Source organism: Cyprinodon tularosa, unplaced genomic scaffold (assembly GCF_016077235.1).
Source record: "Cyprinodon tularosa strain WSP-4 unplaced genomic scaffold, ASM1607723v1 ctg437, whole genome shotgun sequence".
NCBI lineage: Eukaryota > Metazoa > Chordata > Actinopteri > Cyprinodontiformes > Cyprinodontidae > Cyprinodon > Cyprinodon tularosa.
Window position 1 is genome coordinate 491,410 of NW_024039160.1, and position 23,209 is coordinate 514,618.

Consider the following 23,209-nt stretch of genomic DNA (forward strand, 5'->3'; position numbering starts at 1 on the left):
AGAATCAGCAGCAGGATATGGGACGCTATCTTCGCTGCCTGCAGATAAAATGATTTTATGATGCAACCATTGGTATTTTATATTCCTACTACATCTGCCACTAAAAGTAATAGTTTCACCTTTCTTTTTGCATCTCATGCACAGTTGTTCCACCCTGTGCACCGAAATAAAGCTCTAATATCCATCTGCAAAAGTGCCAGGTTGGAAAAATTAAAGATAAAATAAAAGGCAAGCAAGAGTTAGTAAATAAATAGACTCCCTTTAACTTTACCAAATGCATACACCTTAAATATCTAAATAGATTATTTTAATGTTTCATGGTTTCACTCTGCATCATGTTTTTGCAAAATACCATTTATTTAAGAGCTGATAAGTGTAGTTTCAGGTGTAATAATACACTGTGGCATTGTGTGGGAGCAATCACCTCATCTTGAATGTGATGCATCAATAGGGATGATGATAAATTTCAAACATCGTTTCCATCAGGAGGTGGAGATCAGTGTTCACCTGGACAACAGGCTCCATTGGAGAGGCAGCAGGAAAGCACTAAAGAGATTATAATCTGTTCTGACGTCATCTGCTGGAGAAGCAGGAGAAAAGCCAGAGACAGGCTGACAAAGAAAGCTGGTTCTGATTTTGGTAGAGTTCCTAAACACCCTCGTCCCAGAATGCTAATAAAAAAAACAAGGAGTTCAGTCAGACGCTCCTTAGACCTAATGTAGCACAAACCACTACAAGGGATAATTTCTGCTAACTAGCATCACCAGCTTAGAGAAAAAAATGGAGGGAATGAAATGGGTGACATAAATTATTAAAGAATCAGAAGAAGAAAACATTAAATTAGACAAAAATAATGAAAAGAGGAAGAAGAATTGTCTACGGATAGAGCAGGTGCTCACTATGCGGAGCGTAAGGGTCTGTTTCCTGTTTGATGTAATGGCGGCTAAAATCTATTAAAAAACAAAAGGACCTGAAGGAAGAGAGGAAAGTTGTATGGCAAACAGAGTGATAAATACATCAATTGGAAAACAAAATACATGAAAACGAGTAAAGAAATATTTATATAAACCTAATACAACTTTAAAGGTTTTAAAGTTTTCCTAATTGGACATTAACCCTGAATAAAGAGATCAACTCGCACAATGAACCCACAATCAGGCAATACATGTTTGCTTTTAATGGATATGAAAAAACGTTGACATTTTGTGGCACAAATTTACTGCAATAAGGTTTGGCGACACGAACTGGAAAACTATAAAATACATATATAAGTTAAATAAATAAAATTCTGGACAAAGTTAACTCACACTGGGTACAGAAGAGGAGACTTGGATATTTTTCATTGTAAGCACATTGGACGATAGGACTGGATAAACAAGTGTAGGGCGATGCAACGGGATGAAGACCGAGATTAAAAAGCAAGTCTGTGGTAACAGTAAGGGCTGCGCTGTGTCTTTAACTCACGTGTGCTTCGATTCAGTCTCTTTAGGTTCAAGTAAAAATGAATAACTACAAAAAACTTGTTCTCGCAGAGGAGCGCTGCGTCCGCCTTCCCCTCCGAGTCCTGAGCGCCTCGTGTCATGGCTCTGGTTTTTATTCATCACAAGACACTCAAGAGGAGGGACACGCACACATACATACACACATACACACCTACAGACGATGTCAGCCTGAACAAGGTCTGCCTCTAAAGAATGTCAAAGTATTTAAAGTATCTACAGAGAGCTTTTCTGTGGTAACAGTGAAGACTTCAGCTTTAGTGTCTCAGTTCCTCTGCAGCTGCTGCATCGTCACCATGGAGAGGAAGGATTTTAAGACTCTGCAAAAGACGAAAACCAGAAGATATTTTAAAAAGCTGCTGGATGTAAAGCAATGCTATAAAGGCAATGTGCATGAGTGGTACCTATGACTTCAGGCGTATCATCAGCCAACGAATCGGAGCTCATCACGTACTTGGTGCCGAAAATCTGAACCAACTTCTCAAAAAACTTGCACTCCTGTTTATCCCCTCTGAAAACAAGAAAGGAAGCAGCAATTATGAAGAGTAAAAGACGCTCAGAGGATAAGTGTTGCGGATTTTAGCTGCGCTTACTGTCGTCCCTCCAGGAATTGTCGGAAGTTGGCTCTCAGCCTCTTTACCCTGGACTGACACTGTTCAGGAGAGCGCAGGTAGCCCTGGCTGGCCATGACCTGAGAGATCTGCTTATAGATGCTTTTGTTCTTGTTGCCGCCCTTCAGGTTCTCCTGGATCTCTGCACTGCCCCAGATTTCCAGCAGGGCCTCAGTCTCGCTGTCCCCCCAGGCCATCTTAGAGCTGTCGGCCAGCCAGTGGTTACCAGAAGCTACTGGGTAAGAAGACAACACGTTGATAAGACCATATCGATGATGCATTACCTTACTAAAATATCTCATATTTTACTGAAAACAGTAGATTAACCTTCTGTGAAAAAGAAAAACTGCTTCTCACAAAATATTAAACCCTTATTATCATTAATACCTTAAAGTCTTACCTTTCATTTGGTGGACTTCAGGTGTGAAGTCATCTGATTCATCTACAATAAACGGGTTGACAACAGACTCGTCCATGTTTATCTCCTTTCTGAAAACCTTGTCCATTTCATTGAAGAATTTGAATTCTTCCCTGGATTCAATAGAAAAGTTTTATTTTAAACGGTTATTGATGGAATAAAATACCCATCAAAGGATTAGCACGTGGTTATTGTTTAGTCGTGACTCACTTTTCATGGACGAAGCTGTATTTAAGGCGCTTCATGCGGGTGTAGCACTGCTCGGTGGTCCTTATGAAGCCGTGGTTGCTTAGCTTCTCAGAGATGTACTCAAACACGTGTCGGTTCTTCAGACATCCTCTCAAGGTGAGCTGGACGCTGTCCTCGCCCCAGATCTCCAGCAGGGTGCGGGTTTCCTGATCAGACCAGGGTGTCTTTCTGCTCATGTCAGTCAGGAGGTGGCTGGTTGAGGGCTGATCGTCTAAAATGGGAAAAAAAGATAGTCACTAGTGTATGTAATATTCCAACAGGAATATTTCCTCGTGTTTATACGTACACATGACAGGATCGTGGTCCGTTAGAGGTCCTAAGGTATCGGCTGTAGAACCGTCTACACCGGAAAACGCCAAATCATCACCGAGCACCGGAGCAAGAAGGTTGAAGTACCGAAACACTGTTGGCCTCCCTCCGTTTCTGGAAAACAGGAATTCCTTTTAAAAAGTGGGAAAATTAAAACATGTAGTTAAAAACCACGACTGATTGGCGTACCTCCGATTGTTGCAGAAGCGCCTATAGGTCTTCTTAAGCCTCTTGATCCTCAGCTGGCACTGCTCCGCCGTCCTCAGGTAGCCGAGGGAGGCCAGCTTCTCGGATATGTCGGCGTACACGTGCCCGTTACGCATGGAGGTCTTCAGGCTGTGCTGCACGTCATCAGCGGCCCACACCTCGACGAGAGCGACCGTCTCCTCCTCGGTCCACGCCGTGTTTGTCTGTTCATCTGCACCTCCTGCAGACAAGCGATCCAAAGACAAGGAACATTAAAGCTGTTCTGAAGAAAAGAGAAAGTGCGAACGTTTAGAAATGGTACCTGGATCCATTTCAGCGTGTTCTTCCCGGTCATCATACTCATCAATGTTTATGGCCTCCGGTCCCAGGATTTGTTCCAGCTGATGATAAAACTTGTAATCTGTTTTTCTTCCGCTCCTATAAGAGGGACATTATTTAGCTTTAGATATCTAGGATGACAATATTTCCTTGCGGCCTAGAAAGCATTATTCTAGATCTAGATGCATTTGGATTTACTGTAGAAAAGTTCCTTCCTTCTTCTTTCCTTTGGCCATCCTTTACATTTTCGCCTTATTTTCTTTTTCCCCCCAGTTTGTTGTCCCTTCTATTAAATCCTTGTATCCTTCTTTCATTTCTTCTATCCTATCCATCCATGTCAGCAATATTCTACCTCGCTTGAGGTAATTTATTTCCATATTTTTTTGTGTTTTAATTTCCTCCGTTTCTTTAATGCTTTTCCTTTTTCTGTCCTAAGAAGAGGTACAAGGGTCAGTACCTCCCTCTTTGGACGTCTATTGCAAGACATTACCTATTGTCACTCACATGCAATATTCTTCACCCTAACACCTGCCAAGTTCTGTGTAGTCCGTTTAATTTTTTACTTATTTATAAGGTCAGTACATCTCTGCAGGACAAGTGCAATAATCCAAGTCAACTACTGTTTAGTGTTTCTTTAGCTCTTATTTTTACATCTAAAGGAAACGTATTCCAGGACAAAACTACTTTTTTATCCTCTTTTTTACTATATACACTCTTTTTATATTGTCTTTTGTATTTTTATCTTTAATTGCATCTTGCTTTAACTCTTTGTACTTTATAAAAATCGACTAGAACCAGAATTTATCTAAAGGAGTAATCCCAAGGGATAAATAAAGTTGAGTCTAAGTCATTTTCTGACTTTTGCTTGTAGTTTTTCCAGCTTCCAAAGCTAAAGCAAAAACTCTAGAGATATTTTTTACAGAGCCATGGCAAAGGTTTCTGTTTGCGGATTTTAAGTAACAATATATAACAACTAATGTAATATGTAATGTAATAAAAACTTTCGAAAATTGAGACCAGAAAGGTCTGGAATCTGGAGTAGAGTATGATCCCGGAAAGGAGAACCTGATAGGAGAAAAATCTCACTTCTTCCTGTCGTAGCACTGCCGGAAGTTGATTCTCAGTGATTTTACTTTGGAGCGGCATTGCTCCGAGGTTCTGGAGAAGCCGAGGTCATGCATCCTCTCTGAGATCTCGGCGTAAACGTGCCCGTTATGGATGAAGCCCCTCAGAGCTCGCTGGATGTCCTCTTCACCCCAGATCTCGATAAGACCCAGGGTCTCCTCGTCTGACCATGTGCTGGATGCTGGTTTTTCTGATGATACTTCGTGGGTCTCTCCATCTGATGCAAAACAGGTAGAGATTGTTTTAACATGAATGGATGACCCAATGAAAGCAAACAGAATAAAATGAACCTAATATAAATTGAAGGAATTATGAAAACTTGAAGTAAAAAATGTTACAAAAAACTGAATCACAATTTAAAAAAATTATACAAGTTTATGCAATTTTATTGATATAAAACTACTGATAGAGCTAAAGTATGAAAAAAAAATATTTGAATTTGACACATTTCATCCAAAATCAATAAAAAAAATCTAATTTTACATAAAAAGTCAATGCATTAGTTATGATTTTTTTCATTTTCCCACCTCTTTCTGTTCCCGATTCTCCATTGGAGTCTTCCGATATTTCAATAGAGTCCGTTACGATGGCGGACGACGTTGATGGCTGCTTTTCCAGAATCTGTTCCAGCAGATCATAGAATTTAAAGTCGACTCGGTCCGTCCCAGATGAGCTGCAGACACAAAGCAAGTTTATGAGGCACAGGGCTTGAGAGAAACCCAAAGAATCGAAATTATTTGATTTGCTTTTCACCTCATGTTCTCTTTACACTGGCGATAGGCCGTTTTCAGCCGTTTGATCCTGGTGTGGCACTGCTCCGGGGTGCGGGAGTATCCGTTAGCGTTGAGCTTCTCCGATACCTCCGTAAAGATGTGTCCGTTGTGCGGGTAGCGCCTCAGACACTGCTGCATCTGAAAATTCAAGTACTTATGTTTTTAATATGGCTTAAAAGCATCTGAAGATATACAAATAGTAAAACAAAGGGTTTAGATGAGTTAACAGAGAGGCTGGTAGGTTGCTCTACCTGTGGGTCACCCCAGACCTCCAGCAGGATGATGGTCTCTTTGTCGGACCATGGCACTTTCTTCCGGTCCTCCTGAACTCCCACAGCAGACTCTGGAGACACAAACAATAACCTGGGATTATTAGCAACACATATTTCCACAGCTGCATCTCTCAGGCGGGAATGTAACAGGTTAAATGTTCCAGTTAGAAATTAACTTGCAGTCAATTGGCCTACAGGGAGAAAGACTATTCAGAAGGGGGGACACTGTTGACATTCTTCCCAGGAGTAGAGAGTCCCAGCAAATTCCAGAGGGGGGGAAAAAATGCAGACTGGCCAGAATATTTCCCAAAATATTCCAAGGGCTGAACACTAAGCTTACTGTTAGATAAAGCTGGAATCTAAGGTTAGTGATGTTACTACTGAGACAAAACACCAGACTTTAAGAAAAACTTCAGTTTGGTACACAATAAACCAAACTAAAGATTTAATTAAGCTGCATTAATGCAAATTAAAGAAATGTTTAACAGTTTTACTGAGACTGCATTTTAAAGGTATAGTGGAGGATTTTTGCAAATTTTTGAAAAGACTTACCCTCTCCACTTAAAAAAATTAAATAAAATGCACATGCACAACCCTGTACCCACTCCTGAGAAGGGACGTCTATTAAGTGCGTGCAAGAGCCCATTTCTCATCGTGCATGGTCGGTTTTAAAGTTGCTGTTTGCATCGCTTATACAAGTTCACTTTCCAAAAGAAGATTTGAAATGTTTTTCAAGTGAAAATGGGGACGAGGACGTAGGACGGCCTTATGTAAGCAAATAATGGCCTGAATCTAAAAAGATAAACGTATTTGAATTGTTCTTTAATTGGCTGTTCTGTTCGAAAAAATTTTTCCAATAAGGAAACTTTGGTTCTCTAATAAAAATAAGGCTGGGGGTGAAGAGGTCAGAGGTCAAACTATCAGACAACTCTTCTCTGGGTTGTTCTTATGAATCAGCTCCAGGATTATCCAATCCAATCCACTTTATTTATATAGCACGGTTTAAATAAACACAAGGTTTCCAAAGTGCTGCACAAAAAGATAAAATAACTAAAATAAATAAAAGTAAATAAAAATAAAGGCACTGCCCGCACAGGATAAAAATATGCATGTGATAAAAATGTGCATGTGATAAAAATATGCATGTATCCAAGCCAGCAGATGAAGAACAACTATCCTGGGATTACCGAAGGCCACCTGCATGAGGAGGATGGGATCGGGCTGCAGAAACAATCCATATAACAAGATAAGAGATAACAACTGTAGGATCCGTAGTCTTGACAAGATGAGGAAAGCTACAATAAACCCCAATCCTAACTTTTTTCTAGTCCAGATTTACTCTTTTATTGAATCAAGTAAAAAAAAAAAAAAAAAAGGTATAAATTAACTGAAGAAAACCAGGAAACCTGAATTTGGCTTCTAATGCCCAACTTAGACCTATTTACTAACAGACGTGCACAAAGAATTACTAAAGTAGGATCTGTCTGATACGATGAAGTAGGCAAGCAAGGCATCCTTCACTGATTGAACAATATAAATCAAGAACTAATGAGAAGGAAAGTTAAAGTTAAATCTGGTGCCGTTTCGTTCAGCCAAACAGCATTAATATTATATAGCCCTGCTATATTCCTGTAACTCTGAGGTCTCACAATCATCCAGACTCACAATCAGCTGATGGTTAAAGGCTGCTTAGCTTGTTAGCTTCCATCACCAAACAGGATATACTCACTTTTCCCAAAAAGATCAACGTGATCTGACACCTTTCTACAACAGATAAGAGAACTATTACCGAGGAATTCACAGAAAGCTGAAAAGACATCCAAAGTAACCCATAGAAGAAGAGCCGATATACTGTGCTTACAAACCTTTCATTCTTACCTGATAATTCACAAAAAATGAACAGGCTGAATTTAATGACAGCAAAACAGATAAACAAAAAGTGGCAGGCTTCTTCTGCACACATAGACCTTCTTTATTTGACTATTTGAAGAATTTTACAAAGATTTTACCGATTTTCTGGTGACTGTAGGAGGGGAAGTCGCCGTCATCATCCTTCACTGATATGTCATCCAGCTGCATCATCGACCGGAAGTCCTTCACTAAAATGCTTCCAAGCTCGTTGTAAAACTTGCACTGAACTTGCTCATGTCCCTTCAAACTTAAAAAAGAAAGGAAAAGAAGAAAAATATATTTAAATATCATGAAAATTTCCTTTTTTATGTCCTGATATATACGTACTTGTTCTGGTAGCACTGCCTGAAGCTGGATTTGAGTCTTTTCAGCCTTGTCTGGCATTGCTCCGGCGTGCGGGAAAAGCCCAAGGCAGCCATCTTGCTGGATATGATGGAGAATATGTGTCCGGTTCGATTCCCTCTGAGCTCCTGCTGCATTTTGTCAGCTCTCCATATATTTATGAGGGCTAAAGTCTCCATGTCTGTCCATGGCACGCTTCGAGTTCCTAAAATAACACAAGAGGTCAGAATAAAACTGCTGTGTAGCATACACTTATATACTTTAATGTAATCTGCAACTGTGCCATATGTAATGATCAACAACGTGCATACCAAAAACTTTATACAGATATATCTGTTTTAGGCTGGCAGGACTAAAGCTGGAGGGAAGGTGGAGGTTTTTCCCATACGTTCACAATCAGAATCTTTGATTTAAACTGGAGGAGCTGGACAGATTCGTCAGCAGGGAAACAGATGCTAATCCAGAGGTGGCTGTGATTGTGGCTGAAAATTTTAACCAATCAGGATAAAAAGCTGTGCTCTCCTTATTCATAAAGTTTCCTTCCAGAGCCCATAGTTTTCTAGATCAGGTTAACAGTAGCATTCCTGGAGCATCCAAGGCTGCAACAGCTCTTCACACTGGAATGTTGGACCTGATCACTGCCTACAAACCCATGATCAGAACCACTCAGGTTTGGACTGAAGGGAGGCTTACTGTTCTGTTGCTCTGACCCCACTTAGAAGGAAAATCGTTCAAAGACGATGCCGTGTCGTTGGCACTTCACACGGCTTTGCAGCACCCCAATGCAGTGCTGTTTCTGAACTTTGTTCAAGGATCAGACTTCCTCACCAACAGGCATAGGAAAACTTCTGCCCTCTGATGCTAAAAACACTGGCATACTTCAGGGTTGTATTCTCAGCCCGGCCCTCTTCCCTCCCTTTACATAAGCCTATATATGCTTGCTGAACACCATTATAAAAAACAGGGAAAGCGTGACAGAATTTTTTTTTTTTTTTATGCAAAAGTTGCGATCAACAACTGGCTAAAAAGAGAGGATGACGAGTTACCACTCAAACAAACTAATTCCACAGTTATTTTAATTGTATATCTTTTCTAATGGAATCGCAGCAATTATAAAACTGTGCTTTTTTGTAACGGATATGCAAAATGCAGCCTGTGATGAGACCCCTACAGATAAGACATCCAGTCTCATATAATGCCAGTAAGACCAAGGAGATTCAGATTCTTAAGGGGGTCCTCTAAGAAAGCTAATTTCTAAGTCATTTTTTTCTAATCTGAATGATCTATAAAGACAATAAAGACTCTTTATTTATAAAGATGAAAGTTTGGTCCTTTACATTCACATCTGATCAAGTCTTGATGGAGACTTATGTTCTTTCGTTATAAATGGCGCAAGTATGTCAGAAAGAAAGGAGATTATCTTTTTAGCTCTATCAATCTTACCATTAGCCCTTGGCAGGCAGCCTATGCTTGATGAGGAAAAGCCTCTCCAAAGCATGACGCTGCCACCACCATGTTACACCATAAGAACTGTGTGTTTAGAGTGATTCAGTTCTGTTTTATAAAAGCAAGCTACCGGTATGTAGATTTCACAGTAGTTTGCATAAAGGATAAAGGTGTATACTAATAGAAATAATGCAAATTCAGTTAGATTTATTTGTCAAATTATTGCAATATGTTACCAATTTCCAGCTGGCCAGAGTGTGCGACAAACTGAAGGTCTTCCTCCCCGTCTTGGGTCTCGTCATCATCTATGACTTCCTCGACATCATAGGTTATCTCAGGAACAGACGAGGCAGACGACGAGCCGATAATCTGCTCAAGCTTCGAATAAAATTTGTGGTCTGGCCTCGAGTTCCCTCTAATGGAAAATAGAAAACAAGCATTTTTAATACGGATTACCGATGCCTTGTCCAATGCTTCCTAAATTAAAGAGCAGTGTTACTTAAGGCTCTGGCGGAAGCATTTCTTCAGCCGTTTGATCCTCGTCTGGCACTGCTCCACGGTTCTCATGTAGCCCCTCTCGGCCATCTTCTGCGCGATTTGAGTGAATATGTGGCGGTTCTTTAAGCAGCCCTTCAAGGCTTGCTGCACCGAATCCTTCCCCCAGATGTCAAGCAGATGGAGCGTCTCTTCATCTGACCAGGGAACCTTTGAGTCCATAAGAACTGGGAAAGGACGTTCCTGAGAGTCTAAAATTAGACACATAAGCTTATTAAATAGTTGAAAGATAGACAGACAGACAGACAGACAGACAGACAGATAGATAGATGCTACGTACATGAAAAAGAACAAACCTGTATATTCTCCCCATATAGAGATCAGAGGAGATTCACCTGAATTCTCATCATCCACTGAGGAATTTCTGCAAAAGAGGGTACAATTAAATCCAGTTAAGTAACTACAAATCATGGAATAATGAGTAAAAAAAAAAAAGGTAAATTTTTTTTTTCTTTGACTGAACAAAAAAAAATAAAGTTTTCAGAGAGGTCGGGCTGCAGGCCTACACTGTCAGCGCCCAGAGCTGCACTGTGAGGTCTCCTGCGCTGTTGGAACCGGAAGTTTATTCGAAGTCTTTCCGAAGTAAAAGCTAGTGTCAACAACCTCCCCGTAGAGCTAGCTTCCTTTGAAAAACATGTGTTGTTATGCCTGAAATGTATCTACACGCACAATTTTACTCCCCACCTAACTCCAATAATAGATATGTGCTACATAGACATAAGTCCCTGTATTTGGATCGCTGGATGGAAAAAGGACATTTGGTCTATAAGAAATGTTCTTAACGACAATGACGTTGGCTGTCCTATGAGGATTTTTGCTTACTGTATAATTTAACCTGCTCCTATGCTCATTTTAACACTGTGTTAGGTTTATTATTTATACACCATGTGCATTGTTACTTTGTTAGCCATATTAGACAGAGTAGAAGGCCTTCCTTCACATGGTGGATGTCACTGTGTGTACGGAGGTCATCTAATCAGGACAGCCTCCATGTCTTTAAAAATACACAGGATATGGGCACATCTTGGAGCCGGACTGATAAAGGAGAGCTAGGTGTAATCCTGGGGTAAAGAGGCAAGATGCATAAAGGTCGAGGCATGGATGGCGCGTCAGTTTCTGATACGGAGAGTTAAGCATCCACCTGATGCAACACATGGAGGTATAAGAAGGAGGAGATTACTTTGTTTGGGGCTCAATCTTTGCCGGACGCTGGCTGACGCTTTTTGAGCCCATAGCTGTGCCGACTCCAAGCAATTTCTCTGTCCTGTAACGACCTGACCTGGAATAAACTCTGTTACTTTTTTACTCCTGTTTTAGTCCTTTTTTATATGGTTTTACTCAGTTTGAGTTAAGAGTAGTAAATAATTTGCTCCCAGGAAAAGAACCGAAAGGAAGTTCTGAGGCGCAGCAGCCTTCAGGGGGATCTAACTTCCATATTTAACAACTGTCATAAAATCTAATCTGGCAGCAAACACGTGTTGCGTGCTATTCCCCATGGCTTCGGGGCACAACTTCTACAATAAACTTCCGGTCCTGACAGTGCAGGAGACTCCATTTTGCCGGTCTACAATGGAGGGTCCTGACAGTGCAGGAGACTCCATCTTGCCGGTCTACAATGAAGGGTCCTGAAAGTGCAGGTCTGCAGCCAGACTCCCTTGAGTTTCCAAGGTATACATTTTAAGAATCTGATGTATTAATCGTTAAGAAGCGGCTTTATTATTAAGCTGTTTATCTTACACAATGGCTGAAGCCTCTGCACTCTGCTTCATGGGAACCTCCGCGCCTCCACTCAGCTTCCTCTTCCTTGCACTGTGAGAGCCCAGTAAGCTAGGGGTGCTCTCGCTGGCCTCTGACTCAGAGTCAGCGCCTTCGTTGGATATAGTGAGGTCAATGGTTTCGTTGCAAGGCTGTGATGAGCTCTGCATTTTCCGTTCCTGAGAAATGTTCATGTTCCTGGCCTGCAGCTGCCAAGCACCGGATTCTCGTTCCTCTCTCAGTTTCTGTCTCAGCGTGTCAGATGCCCTTATGCTTGTTCTTTCCTGGCTGCTGGTGTTGATAGGGGTGGGTGAGTCTTTAGGTGGAGCAGGAGACTGAGAGGTGGCGTTTATAACAGGTCTGGTCCCGGGAGGCAGTGAGAGGGACGAGAGGATGCAGTCATCCATTGGTAAAAGACTCGGATCTGCAAAAAAATAAAAAATAATAATGGCTGATTTAGATAGAAGAAATGGTTGTCAGTGTACGACCAAAGTTTGGTTGCATTTTGAGTGTTTTATCCTTAGAAAGATGAAATCATACCCTTTTCTTCAAAATGACCAAGGCTCCTGTGGTGATCAAGAACAGCCTTCATGTCCTCTGGTGGGAAAAATGATCGTAAACAGTCGTCAAGAAATGACGGAGCGTCTTTCAGCAAAGCTGCCAACTGAGAAGAGAGACTGGGTCAGTACATTCAGTAAGTTATTCATTATTCTTTTTATTTTATTTTTTAAACAATTAGCTTTCACATTGGATATACATTCCTTTACAGCTTTCATGATGTAAAAGATGTGCAAAAACAATATCAGCAATATTCTTAATTAAAATATACACATTAAGGATTACAATTATAATCATGATCATTGAAAACAATGATAACAATTTAAAACAGTGCAAAACTTAATATAAAAATATTAGATATAAAAACAATAAAGGCTTAGTGAAATATCACTTATAAAAAGACCAATTAATGTCATTATTGTAGTGAAATTATGTAATGTAGAAATAGGGGGTGGGATTTTTATTTGTATTTAGAGTCTCTAGTTTTTGAATCTCAACTATCAGTTTTTGTTAATGCCATATTTAACGAATAATGCACACAGGTTAAATTATTTTAAACAATTACTAAAAAGGTAGCAGTTTTGTGTTTTAAATATAAATCATTTACAACATAAATCCCGTTGGCAAAATAATTATTTTTCTTCCCTATCAATGCAAAACATGACACTTGTCATCATTCAGGTGCTGATTCCTGGCTTGATTGCTCATTTCATTCACCTGTCCAGCTCTGCCCTATTCCTCGTCACTCATCAGATCCACCTGTTCCGGGTTCCTATTTAAACTGCCTGTTTTCCAGCCATCAGTACCGGATTATTCTTGAGCCTTTGGTGTTGAGAGTTCTCTGCCATTACTATAGTGTTCTGATTGTCTGATACTGATCTGTTTCTGTATTAGGACCTTTGGGCCAGCCTGCCTCAATCTGATTAGTTTGCCTGCCTGTCTTCGGACTCCTGTTGGATTCTTCTGTGGCCTGAACCTGGATCTGCCTCTTGACTTCGCCCTGTGGATTATCCTGTCTTCCTTCGTTAGCTGAGATCTGATCTCCTGTCCGCACTGCAGCCTTCTAGGCTTCTGTGTCTGGAACTCTCGGGCAGCATTCGCTGCGTCTGTTCAGTCAAAAGGCTGCAATTATCATAATTCTCTGGGCACGGACTGAACAGTCAAACCAGGTTAGTTTTTTGCATGCTCATAATCAACCTCTGTCAGATTTTTGCAGTCATTAACCTTTCTCTCCATAGACGTTCCTGCCTCATACGCCCTAGCCCCTGCCGCATCTCTCTCTTTCTTTGAATAAACGTCTTTTAAGGAATCCACTGTCCGTCTAGCCTGAATTCTGGGTCCTACCTTCTGAGTCATTACAACACTACTATTAAATCTTTTATAGGAAATTTATTCTGAAAAATATACATTCAATAAATATGTGTACGTATGTGCAATTTGGAGGCGTGTGTGAACGACTCCACATCTAAGACCCTCAGCAGGTTAGTGGATAGATTTGGACATGGTAAGGTAAGTTGAAGTCATGACATTCAAACCATTATTCAATATTCTGATGATCAACACGTCTCAGAGAGATGAAACCACATGACACAGATAATGTAACACCACTGCTAGCAGACGGCTTCTACCATAATGAGAACTTTAAGAAGGGTCAAAAATATTCTGGGACGTCTCCGGCTGAAGCATGTTTCAAACAGCCTTTCTTCTGACTGATATTTTACATTTTGGTGTTAGTCCGGTGTGAAAACGGCATTAGATAGGATTGGTTTAGGCAAACTCAGTGCTATTCCAATGAAATAAAATGATAAACACCTGATTAAACATTTAATACCCTAAATAAAATAATAAAGAACAATCAATGTTGGTTATTTCCTTTGTTGTTTTAACTAATAGGCTTTGTGTTTGAGATTTTCTCTATAGACTCTCTTCTAAATGGATGAATCATGAGGGGGAGTCTACTGGGACATTGGCTCCCAGTTCCTTCCATCACACCTGAGCCCTCAATACCAAGGATATGATCCAACTGAGCCCTTAGAGGAGCCTCATTTTGGAAGTAAGGAAACACAAACATGATGTAAAACGCTTTGGTTCTTCAATAGTAAGTTTAGCTTAGTTTCAGCATGTAACTGGTTAATAATGTCTTTCATGCTTGAGCTGAAACAACAAAGCACCTGGGTGAAGTCGGGAACAGGCATGAGCTCCTCCAGTCTCGATATAAACTCCCACACCAGCATCTCCAGGGCTGCATCATACTTTGGGCCGAAATACACAGGGAAAATCTCCTGCAATAGATAAGTGGGTCAAGTCAACAGAGGAATCCATTTTGGAAAAAGAGCTAACATGGTTACCGAGGGAGGTTTTTATCTTTATTTCGACAATAGCTCAGTTTTTTTTTAAGCTCCAATCACAACTAAAAGAATGGAAACTATTGATGTCATTGAAATCAATTTCTTTAATAAGTAAAACTCCCAAAACTCCACCATCAGTGGTTCTGTAGCATTAGGTAAACACAATGATACTGGAAATTAGTAGAAAAGAATGAGGACAAGGCATTTTTCCAATCACCATAAATGCTGCACAGATCTTTGCCTAATTTAAACTGGATTTAACAGATAAGAATATTTACCGGTACAGGTTGTCTATAAAAACTGCAACTCAAATTGCATTAATTACAGCCCAATAGTGTCTTTTAAACACCTGATTTTTGGTGTTCCATGTGTTTAGTCTTTGTCTCTGGGCCCATAAATGTGGTCCTAACAGTGCAGGACTCAATAAATCATCTGTGCATGAGTCTGAGGAATGCAGAGTGCATGTAAGATCCGTGGCCCTGCAGCAGGCTGCATGCTCTGTGCATTGGAGAGATTATTGGCATATATTCAAACGACATGCGTATTTTACCGTTAAAGAAAAAATTTGCTATATCCATTCATCTGTTTGGTGTTCAGTTAGCTTTATTCTCACTTTAATATTCCCTGCATATCAAATGGTTAAATCACCCCCCTTCCTCCAACAAGTAAACATAGTAGGAGGTCTTACTTGGAAAAAGTATTTCCTCTCAGAGGGATCCTCCAGTAACGAGTGAACCAGCTCAACAAAGTTCACCTCAGACTCCTCCACCTGGTTTATAGTTACCTATGAAAAACAGATCATATATTAAATGTTTAAACTAGTTTTAAAAAGCAGATGTGACTCAACTAACAAGGAATACCGACATTTTCTTTTTCCAAGCCCTAGTTTACTCACATGGTGATCCTTGGCTGTGCTGACAGGAGCTTTTATCCTGTCCAGATGTGGCTGAATGGTCTGCATGTCCACTGGGTGATCTCCTCGACAGAGCTCCAGGACCAGCTAGTTACAAAACATAGCCAAAAACATACCATTTTTAAAAGGCTATCCATTGCAGAACATAAAAAAAAATAAATACAGATGGAGCTTTAAATATATAGTAGAAATTATTTAAGTCTGATTATATATTTTGTGAAAAGCAAAGCAAGATGAATGAAGTATCTATCATATTTCAACACTACTGACCCTGGCCCTGAGGCCAAGGATGAGCTGAGCCCTCTGACTGTAGCTCATCAGCTCTGGGACCAGCTCCGTCACCATGGTAACAAACTCTTCTAGCATCCCATAGTGATCCACCAGTCCCTGCTGCACAACTTGCCACACTGCAGCCGACAGGAGCTGCAAGGGCGGGGCCAGGAGCCGCAGATAACGGGCTGGGAGATCATTACCTGGAGAGAAAGACGAAAACGTAAACAAACACCTAAAAATTCTTCAATGACTTCTTTAGAGCTGCTTAAATATCAGAAAATATAAGTTGGATGTGCTTTTTGTCGTGAACTGGCTCCATGTAAACATACCCGATAGAATCCACTGATTTCTAACAACTTAAAAAAGATCCTTACAATTTGATGGTATTTGGTAGAAATCATGTTGCCTTTCTTAAAACCAGCGTTTGGTCACACATTTTATTCATATTTAGACCCAATTCAACAGATCCGCCTTCAGTGTGATTAGTTGAAAACTAACATTGCATCTATTAACATCATCCTGGTAAATATTGCACCAACAATCAGTAATAAATGATTTATTTCTTTGCTTCCTCTAAAATATGATTTGATCAATGTCATTAGTATCATGTGTGAATATTTAGTGCCTTGCAACTTTTCCGTTAGCATAAGAAATGCAAGATCGTAACCCATGGAATAAGTCAGCGAGCAATTATTGCAATCCGATCAGTCCTTTGTTATTTAAACACTGGACATATGATTGATTTGACATATATGCTGCAGATGCAGTGTGAACCTTAGCAACCTAGTGAAATACAGTGGTGGGAGTATCATGCTATGGCTAAGCTGTTTTCACCAGGAACGGGGAGCTGAACAAAGAACAATCCTGGGAGAGTCTGTGGCCATCGACACACATAGCTATACGTTTATATACTAATATATATTTGGAGTGGTGGACTAGGGGTGTCAAACTGGTTCCAGAAAGGGCCGTGTGGCTGCAGGTTTTCTTTCCAACCAAGCAATCGCACACCAGACTCCATTCATCTCATCAAGTCATCATGTTCAGATCGGACTCAGTTGATGAGATGAATGGAGTCTGGTGTGCGATTGCTTATTTGGAAAGAAAACCTGCAGCCACACAGCCCTATCTGGAACCGGTTTGACAGCCCTGGGGCAAAGAGCTTGGAATCCTGAGGTTGTAAGTTCAAACCCAACTGCCACTCTGAACAAGACAATGGCAGCACACTGCTCCCCAAAGGGACAGGTTAAATGTAGAGGTAAATTTCTCCAATCTGAGATCAATAAAGTTCAATTATTATAATATAAAATCAAAGCATATTCATGTCAGAATAGGCATGAATTTAGTTTCCTAAATGTAATTAGGAAGCTAAGAATGATCAAAGTCAAACTTGAAACTGCAGCACAGGTTTATAAGACAGCAGGACAATGACCTTAAACAAACAACCAGAGCTGGAATGGAAAGGTATAGATCACCATGAGTTAGAATGGCTCAGTCAAAGTCCATGCAGAGGTGCTCTATGCAATGTGACTGAGAAGAAAAACATTTGGAACAGAGAGATAAAAATAATTTCTAACTCACTAAGGTAGCAAATGGATAGAAGAAAGTAATATTATATATATAAATACATGTTTTACTTTATCTAGGTCTGCCTATATAAGAAATGATTGATCACAACATGAAGAAAAGGAAAAAGTTCAAAGAGCTACAGATGCTTAGATGCAACCCCCTCCTCATGATCCTACAACCTCCACCTGAAAACAAATGATCCACCTATCAGAGCATAGATAAAAACACACAATGCGTAAAATAATGATATGAAAGCTTGCAGCACAATAAAACCCATCAGATTGTTGTATTCGGGGCTTTATAAGGGTGCTGGGCTTTTTGCACAGGAGGAAAAAAATAAACCTAACACAGAATAATGCTAAGAAAGCATATGGCACAGAAATATCCAGGCAAACTGATTCCTGCCCTGAGGAGGGGTGGGAATAAAACAGCATTCACCTCCCCTCACCATCAATAAACATCCACAGATATAGCAGCGAATTGAACAAAAGCAAGCATGTAGTCCAGCAGTGGGGGCCCACGGACTCCAAAAACACGCACAAAAACAAAAGGCTGAATATTTGGATTATTATGATGAGGATGCACGCACCTCGGCTGTTTCCACTTTCTGCTCCGCGTTTTATTTCCATTTAGCAGATGACCGAAAGGGGGGGAAAAATGCACGGCCCTGGATCTCGCCCTCGGGTTGTGGTTGCTACAGAAAACGAGAAGTAGAGGGAAAAAAATACAAAAAAAAAGGCTAGCCTTAAAAGGTTTTATAAATATATCCTATTTTTTTTTTGTAAACGTGTCAACCATTTGCGGTCGACAACCCATGAAAAGGAGGTGAGGTTTGGCTGGATGCATGAAAAAAAACCTCGCGAATTTCGTCTTGGACTCGGATTAGGAGCAGAACAATGGTTCCTGGTCTCAGCCGCCTCAGTCCAGATCATGGCAAACCCTCTTTCCTCGTTGGTTGACGAAGACCTGATCGACCAAGCAATTCAGCTGCTATGACACAAGAGGGCGCCAGAGAGCTCTGTTTGTGATATTTGGTTATGTGGGGTTCCTGCACATAAAGGTGTAAAAGGCAGAAAAATTAGTTAATTCTTTAAAAGGAACAATAACCAAAACAATTCCTTTTGGGAAAGGGGAAGATAAATCAATTATTAAGAGTAAAGAAATGGAAAAATTGAAAATTATATAAGGTACAAAAATCAGTATTAAATAGAATCATTAATGAGAGAAACAGAAGGGAAGAAGTACAACAGGTCACACCTATTTAAATGACAATTTATATTTAATAGGGAGGAAAAAGTAATTTAACATATATTGATGAACTGTAAAACTTATGAACACGAAGGAGAGAAATTAAGGATGGTTTGAAAGGACAGGCCAAGAATGGAGTCTTAAAGGAATATTGGGAAATGAAGGAAATATAAAGGATATTCACAGATTAAGGAAAGCATTATTTATTTATCTACAGAATATAACATTAAAAAATAGAATTTGATGTAAAGTGATGTTGCAACACACTCATGTACAGTAGGTGGCGGTATGCACCTTAAAGTTGCTTGCGATCCACCATAATAGAAAAGAAGAAGAATATTTTTTTAACAAAATATTTATTAAACAATAAATTAACAAAAAAAAAAAAAAAAAAAACAGTTAAAAAAAATCAGGTCAACAATACATTATCACATTAGCAGCTTTTTATGTTTTAGCTCTCCCAAATCAGAAATTGTGCACAAAACACTATTAAAACCCCAAACTTTAAATCCTTCAAAACTTTCAATCAAGCTGAGGTCCTGCCTGCAGTTTGCAGGGTTGGAAAGCAGTGGCTTAACTGTAATGCACACCGTTGAGAAGAAGAAAAAGAAGAGCTCTTTGTTTGGATCATGCTTTTCTTAGTTTGTTCAACCAAAGAGACGAAAAACAAATGTAAACAGATAACACATGTATATTTACTTATACATATTTGTATATATCAGTGACAAAAACCTTTGTTGTTGACAAATGAGTACATTTTACAGTGTAGCAATGTCATTTTAATATAGTTGAAAAGTGAATAGTGCAATTATAGTAAATCTGTATAACAGGGACGCAAAGCCAAATTATTATTAACTGCTGACATATCCATTTTCAACTATCTATGCTTAACAAAAACATACACAAAACATGTTTCTTAAAAAGAAATGTGTTACATAGATTGTTAACCCTTTATAGGGCACTCAGTGAAATACTTTGAAAATTAAACTTTCAAGCGAATATTGCTTTTGGAATCCAGGACAAGACCTTCAAAAAATATGGATATTTTGATCACAAAAATCAATGGCAATGTAATAACAACAAACGCCAACTTGCCCAAATATATTAAGTAATTTTAGTTTATAAACCTAAATATAATTTTTAATTAAGCTTATTAACATTTTTTTTTTTAACATTCAACTGTTTATTAGTATTTTTCACAGCTGTTTACATACACGATGTACATGAACACTTCACATTCAATATAACATCACATAAAATCTTTGCTTGGGAGCCATTTCTCTATTTCAACCTTGTCCCATCTGGTTTATCTAGTTCTTTATTTTTTTGTGGCTGTCTTTTGTCTTCAGTGTTGTCTATTTCATCCACTCTTCTTTCGTTTGGGTTTGCTGAGGTCTCAAATTATGTCTTTTTTTTCCTTAATGTAGATTTCTTCTATTACTCCACCTTTTTTTCTTGACTTGGTACCCTTTTTTTCTACTTAATTTACAGTAGGTAATATATAATTCAAGGGCTAATCTAATTGGTGAAATGCCAAAATAAGATGTACAGCAGCATCTTAGCTGAATGGCTGGATATAGATCTTGTGCTTCTACACAACACTGAGGGATGGGTGGGGGGACTCCAATTGTAAGGGGAATGTAAATGATCAAAAACACAAAGGGTTAATGACACTATATAGACATGTTCCTAACAAACAACAATAACATAAAAAACAAGCAACATATCAGGGTCTATGGATAAAATAACTTGTTTTTTTTGTGTGTTGTTTGTTAGCGGATAACATATAGTGATGAGATATTAAATCTGACAAAAAATAAGAAAGTAAAAAAGACAGATAGTGGTGTCTGATATTTCTTCATCTATGTCTGTTGTGAACAGGTCGCATTTTTGCTCCCATTCAGTGGGTATAGGTACCAACAGGGAGTTGCTACTTCTTTGTTTTTTTAATCCATTGTAATTTATGAAACAGTGAGACCATTGTCTCAGTATCACACTCTTCAACGTTTATTCATGCAGTACTGACTAACAATCCAAACATGTGAAGCTTGGGAAGGTTTGATGACCATCAAAGGCTGCAACACAAAGACCAGGACCGTTAGAGGGACAATGGAGAGGGCAAATGAACTGAACAAGTTCTTCAACAGGTTTGAAATGTCTGTGACCAATCCAACGCGGCTGCAGGCATCCCCCCCTTTCCCCCAAAATTCACCTCCCCCCATCTCCATCGCCTCTTCCCCCCAGCAATCAGCTCCACCCCAAGCCTCCACCTGCACCCCCACCTTAGCAGTCACGCCATCCTAGTCTGCTCCTGAAGACCCTCCAACCTCAACACTTTCCCTGCCTGACATCACCACAGATCAGGTCAGAGGACAGCCCTGCAGTTTGCATACCAGCCATGAGTGGAGGGCGCCGTCCTCTAATTACTATACCGAGTCCACTTCCTCCTGGATAAGGTTTCTCTTCCTGGACTTCTCAAGTGCATTCAACACCATCCAGCCGTCCCTGCTGAATAGCATGGGAACATGGGACCCCTGTCTGCTGGCATTTAAATGTAAATCCCTTTATGGTTCCACAATGGGGAAATTCCATCTGCATTTGATCCATCCCCTTAGGGAGCAGTGGGGTGCCATTGTGTGGGGTTAAGGGTTTTGCTCAGGAACCCAGAGGCCAGGCTGTAGGGATCAAATGGGCACAAGCGCACTGCTCTAACCACCAGGCCGACACTCACAGATCTCCAGCTACCTCACAGACAGACAGAAAGACACCATCTCTGAACCTCTGGTCAGCAGCACTGGAGCCCCCCAGGGCCCAGTGCTGGCCCCTGTCCTCTTCACCTTATACACCTCGCACTTCTGTTACAACTCTGAGCTGTGTCACATACAGAAGTACCCAGATGACACAACCATTGTGGGGTGTATCAAGGACAACAGAGAGGATGAGTACAGGAGTCTGGTGGGGGGCTTTGCCATCTGGTGCCGCACCAACCACCTGGAGCTCAACATCTCCTGAGGAGCTGGTCATAGACTTTGAGAGGAATGGACCAAAGACTAAGCTGGTACTGGAGGGGGCTGAGGTGGAGGCTGTGGATTCATACAATAAACTGGACAATGAACTGGACTGGTCAACACACACCAAGCACCTGCACAGGAAGACACAGAACAGGATCTACCTCCTGAGGAGACTGAGGTTGTTCAACATCTGCAACAAGCTGTTGGAGATGTTCTAGCAGTCTGTGGTTGCCAGTGTCCTCTTCTGCACCGTGGTGTGCTGGGGGAGCAGGACATCCAAGGAGGACACCTCCAGTCTGGACAAACTGGTGAGGTGAGCCGGCTCTGTGATTGACAAGAAGCTGGACCCTCCGAGGACGGTGGAAGAGACAAGGACACTTAACAAACTGGTGGAAATTATGGACAATGCCAGCCACCCGTGGGGGAAGAAAGAGGTGATATGAAGAAGGACATGGGTCAGCACCCCCCTCCTTGGACACCTTGTGCAAAAAATTACCTATTGTCACTCCTGTGCAATATTCTTCTCTCTTACTGTGCAAGAACACATGCAAACTACTGTGCAGTCAGTGTAATTTTTTACTTATTTATAAGGTAACTACATCTCTGCAGTGCAAATGCAATAATCCAAGTTAACTACTGTGTAGTCTTTCCTGAGCTCTCTACTGTGCAGATATTTTTTATATCTAAAGGAAACATATTCCAGGACATTACAATTTTTCTTATTCTCTTTTGTAATATATACACTCTTTTTATATTTTCTGTTGTATTTTTATCTTTAATGGCGTCTTGCTTTAACGTTTTGTACTCTATATAAGCTACTTGAAACAGCATTTTCCTGAAGGACTAATCCCAAAGGATGAATCAAGTTGAGTATGTCTAATCTAATTCTAAAGTGTTTTAAATATCAGGAATATTAGTATTTTAGAATGAGACACCCATATTTCTGCAGTAAAGGATGAGACATGTAAATTAGTTAAGATGCAGATACCCCCAAATTTTTAAATATAATACCTGTATAAATACAGTGCAATTTAACACACATTATGCTTAGGTGGTTTTGTATGTGGAGTTAATCTTATTTCTTTCTTAAACAATATAATGAGTTGCATCATAAAGGCAATGTGCTGTGTTGCTGCTAAATAAAGTGTAAAAGAAAAGCCTCCCAAAGCATGATGCAGCCTCATTGTGTCACCATGGTGATGTTTGGATCAGTGTGTTCAATTAATGTTCTTCTATCAGGGTGTCACCTGCCAGCCTCATTTAGCTCATAGCAAAATAATCACTTCATTCTTTGACAGTCTTTATCGAAATGCAGAGTTGAAGGATTCATCTACCTGAGCTGTGCAGCTGGAAAAAGACCAGTCTGTTTAGTGAGCTGACTCACATGATTCGGATCCGACAGAAGAGTCGGAATTCCCATCACTGGTCCAAATTCCTCTACCTTTCTACAGAGCAAAATAGCTTCAGGGTCACTGGAAATGCGCGGTCTGCGCATGTGCCCG

At 40.2% G+C, this 23,209-nt stretch overlaps 1 protein-coding gene across 2 annotated transcripts; it reads right to left on the minus strand.

Annotated features, from left to right (window-relative positions):
* Positions 1-1,143: 1,143 nt before the first annotated feature.
* Positions 1,144-18,399, minus strand: zgc:113263 (uncharacterized protein LOC503753 homolog). 2 transcript variants are annotated; one of them, XM_038299833.1, is made up of 24 exons: positions 18,038-18,399; positions 15,880-16,082; positions 15,592-15,696; positions 15,385-15,480; positions 14,520-14,630; positions 12,331-12,454; positions 11,773-12,214; positions 10,332-10,399; positions 9,980-10,226; positions 9,717-9,895; positions 8,020-8,239; positions 7,791-7,939; positions 5,761-5,852; positions 5,490-5,647; positions 5,264-5,409; positions 4,698-4,953; positions 3,595-3,710; positions 3,276-3,513; positions 3,064-3,200; positions 2,739-2,988; positions 2,511-2,641; positions 2,093-2,342; positions 1,904-2,010; positions 1,144-1,819 (listed from the first exon to the last, which is right to left on the minus strand). In XM_038299833.1, the coding sequence occupies exons 1-24, from the start codon at positions 18,075-18,077 to the stop codon at positions 1,812-1,814; spliced, it is 3,873 nt and encodes a 1,290-aa protein (XP_038155761.1). In that variant the 5' UTR covers positions 18,078-18,399; the 3' UTR covers positions 1,144-1,811. The 2 variants fall into 2 exon arrangements, with proteins under 2 accessions (XP_038155761.1, XP_038155760.1); XM_038299832.1 differs by having other exon boundaries at positions 2,093-2,345.
* Between the last annotated feature and the right edge of the window lie 4,810 nt (positions 18,400-23,209).

Excerpts from the sequence above, each read along its gene's own strand:
- zgc:113263 (XM_038299832.1), bottom strand. The coding sequence starts at position 18,077 with ATGGAAATAAAACGCGGAGCAGAAAGTGGAAACAGCCGAG. Across the intron at positions 16,083-18,037 it reads AGAAAGTGGAAACAGCCGAG|GTAATGATCTCCCAGCCCGT; the intron begins GTGCGTGCATCC and ends CTTTCTCTCCAG. Across the intron at positions 4,954-5,263 it reads AGAATCGGGAACAGAAAGAG|ATGGAGAGACCCACGAAGTA; the intron begins GTGGGAAAATGA and ends GTTTTGCATCAG.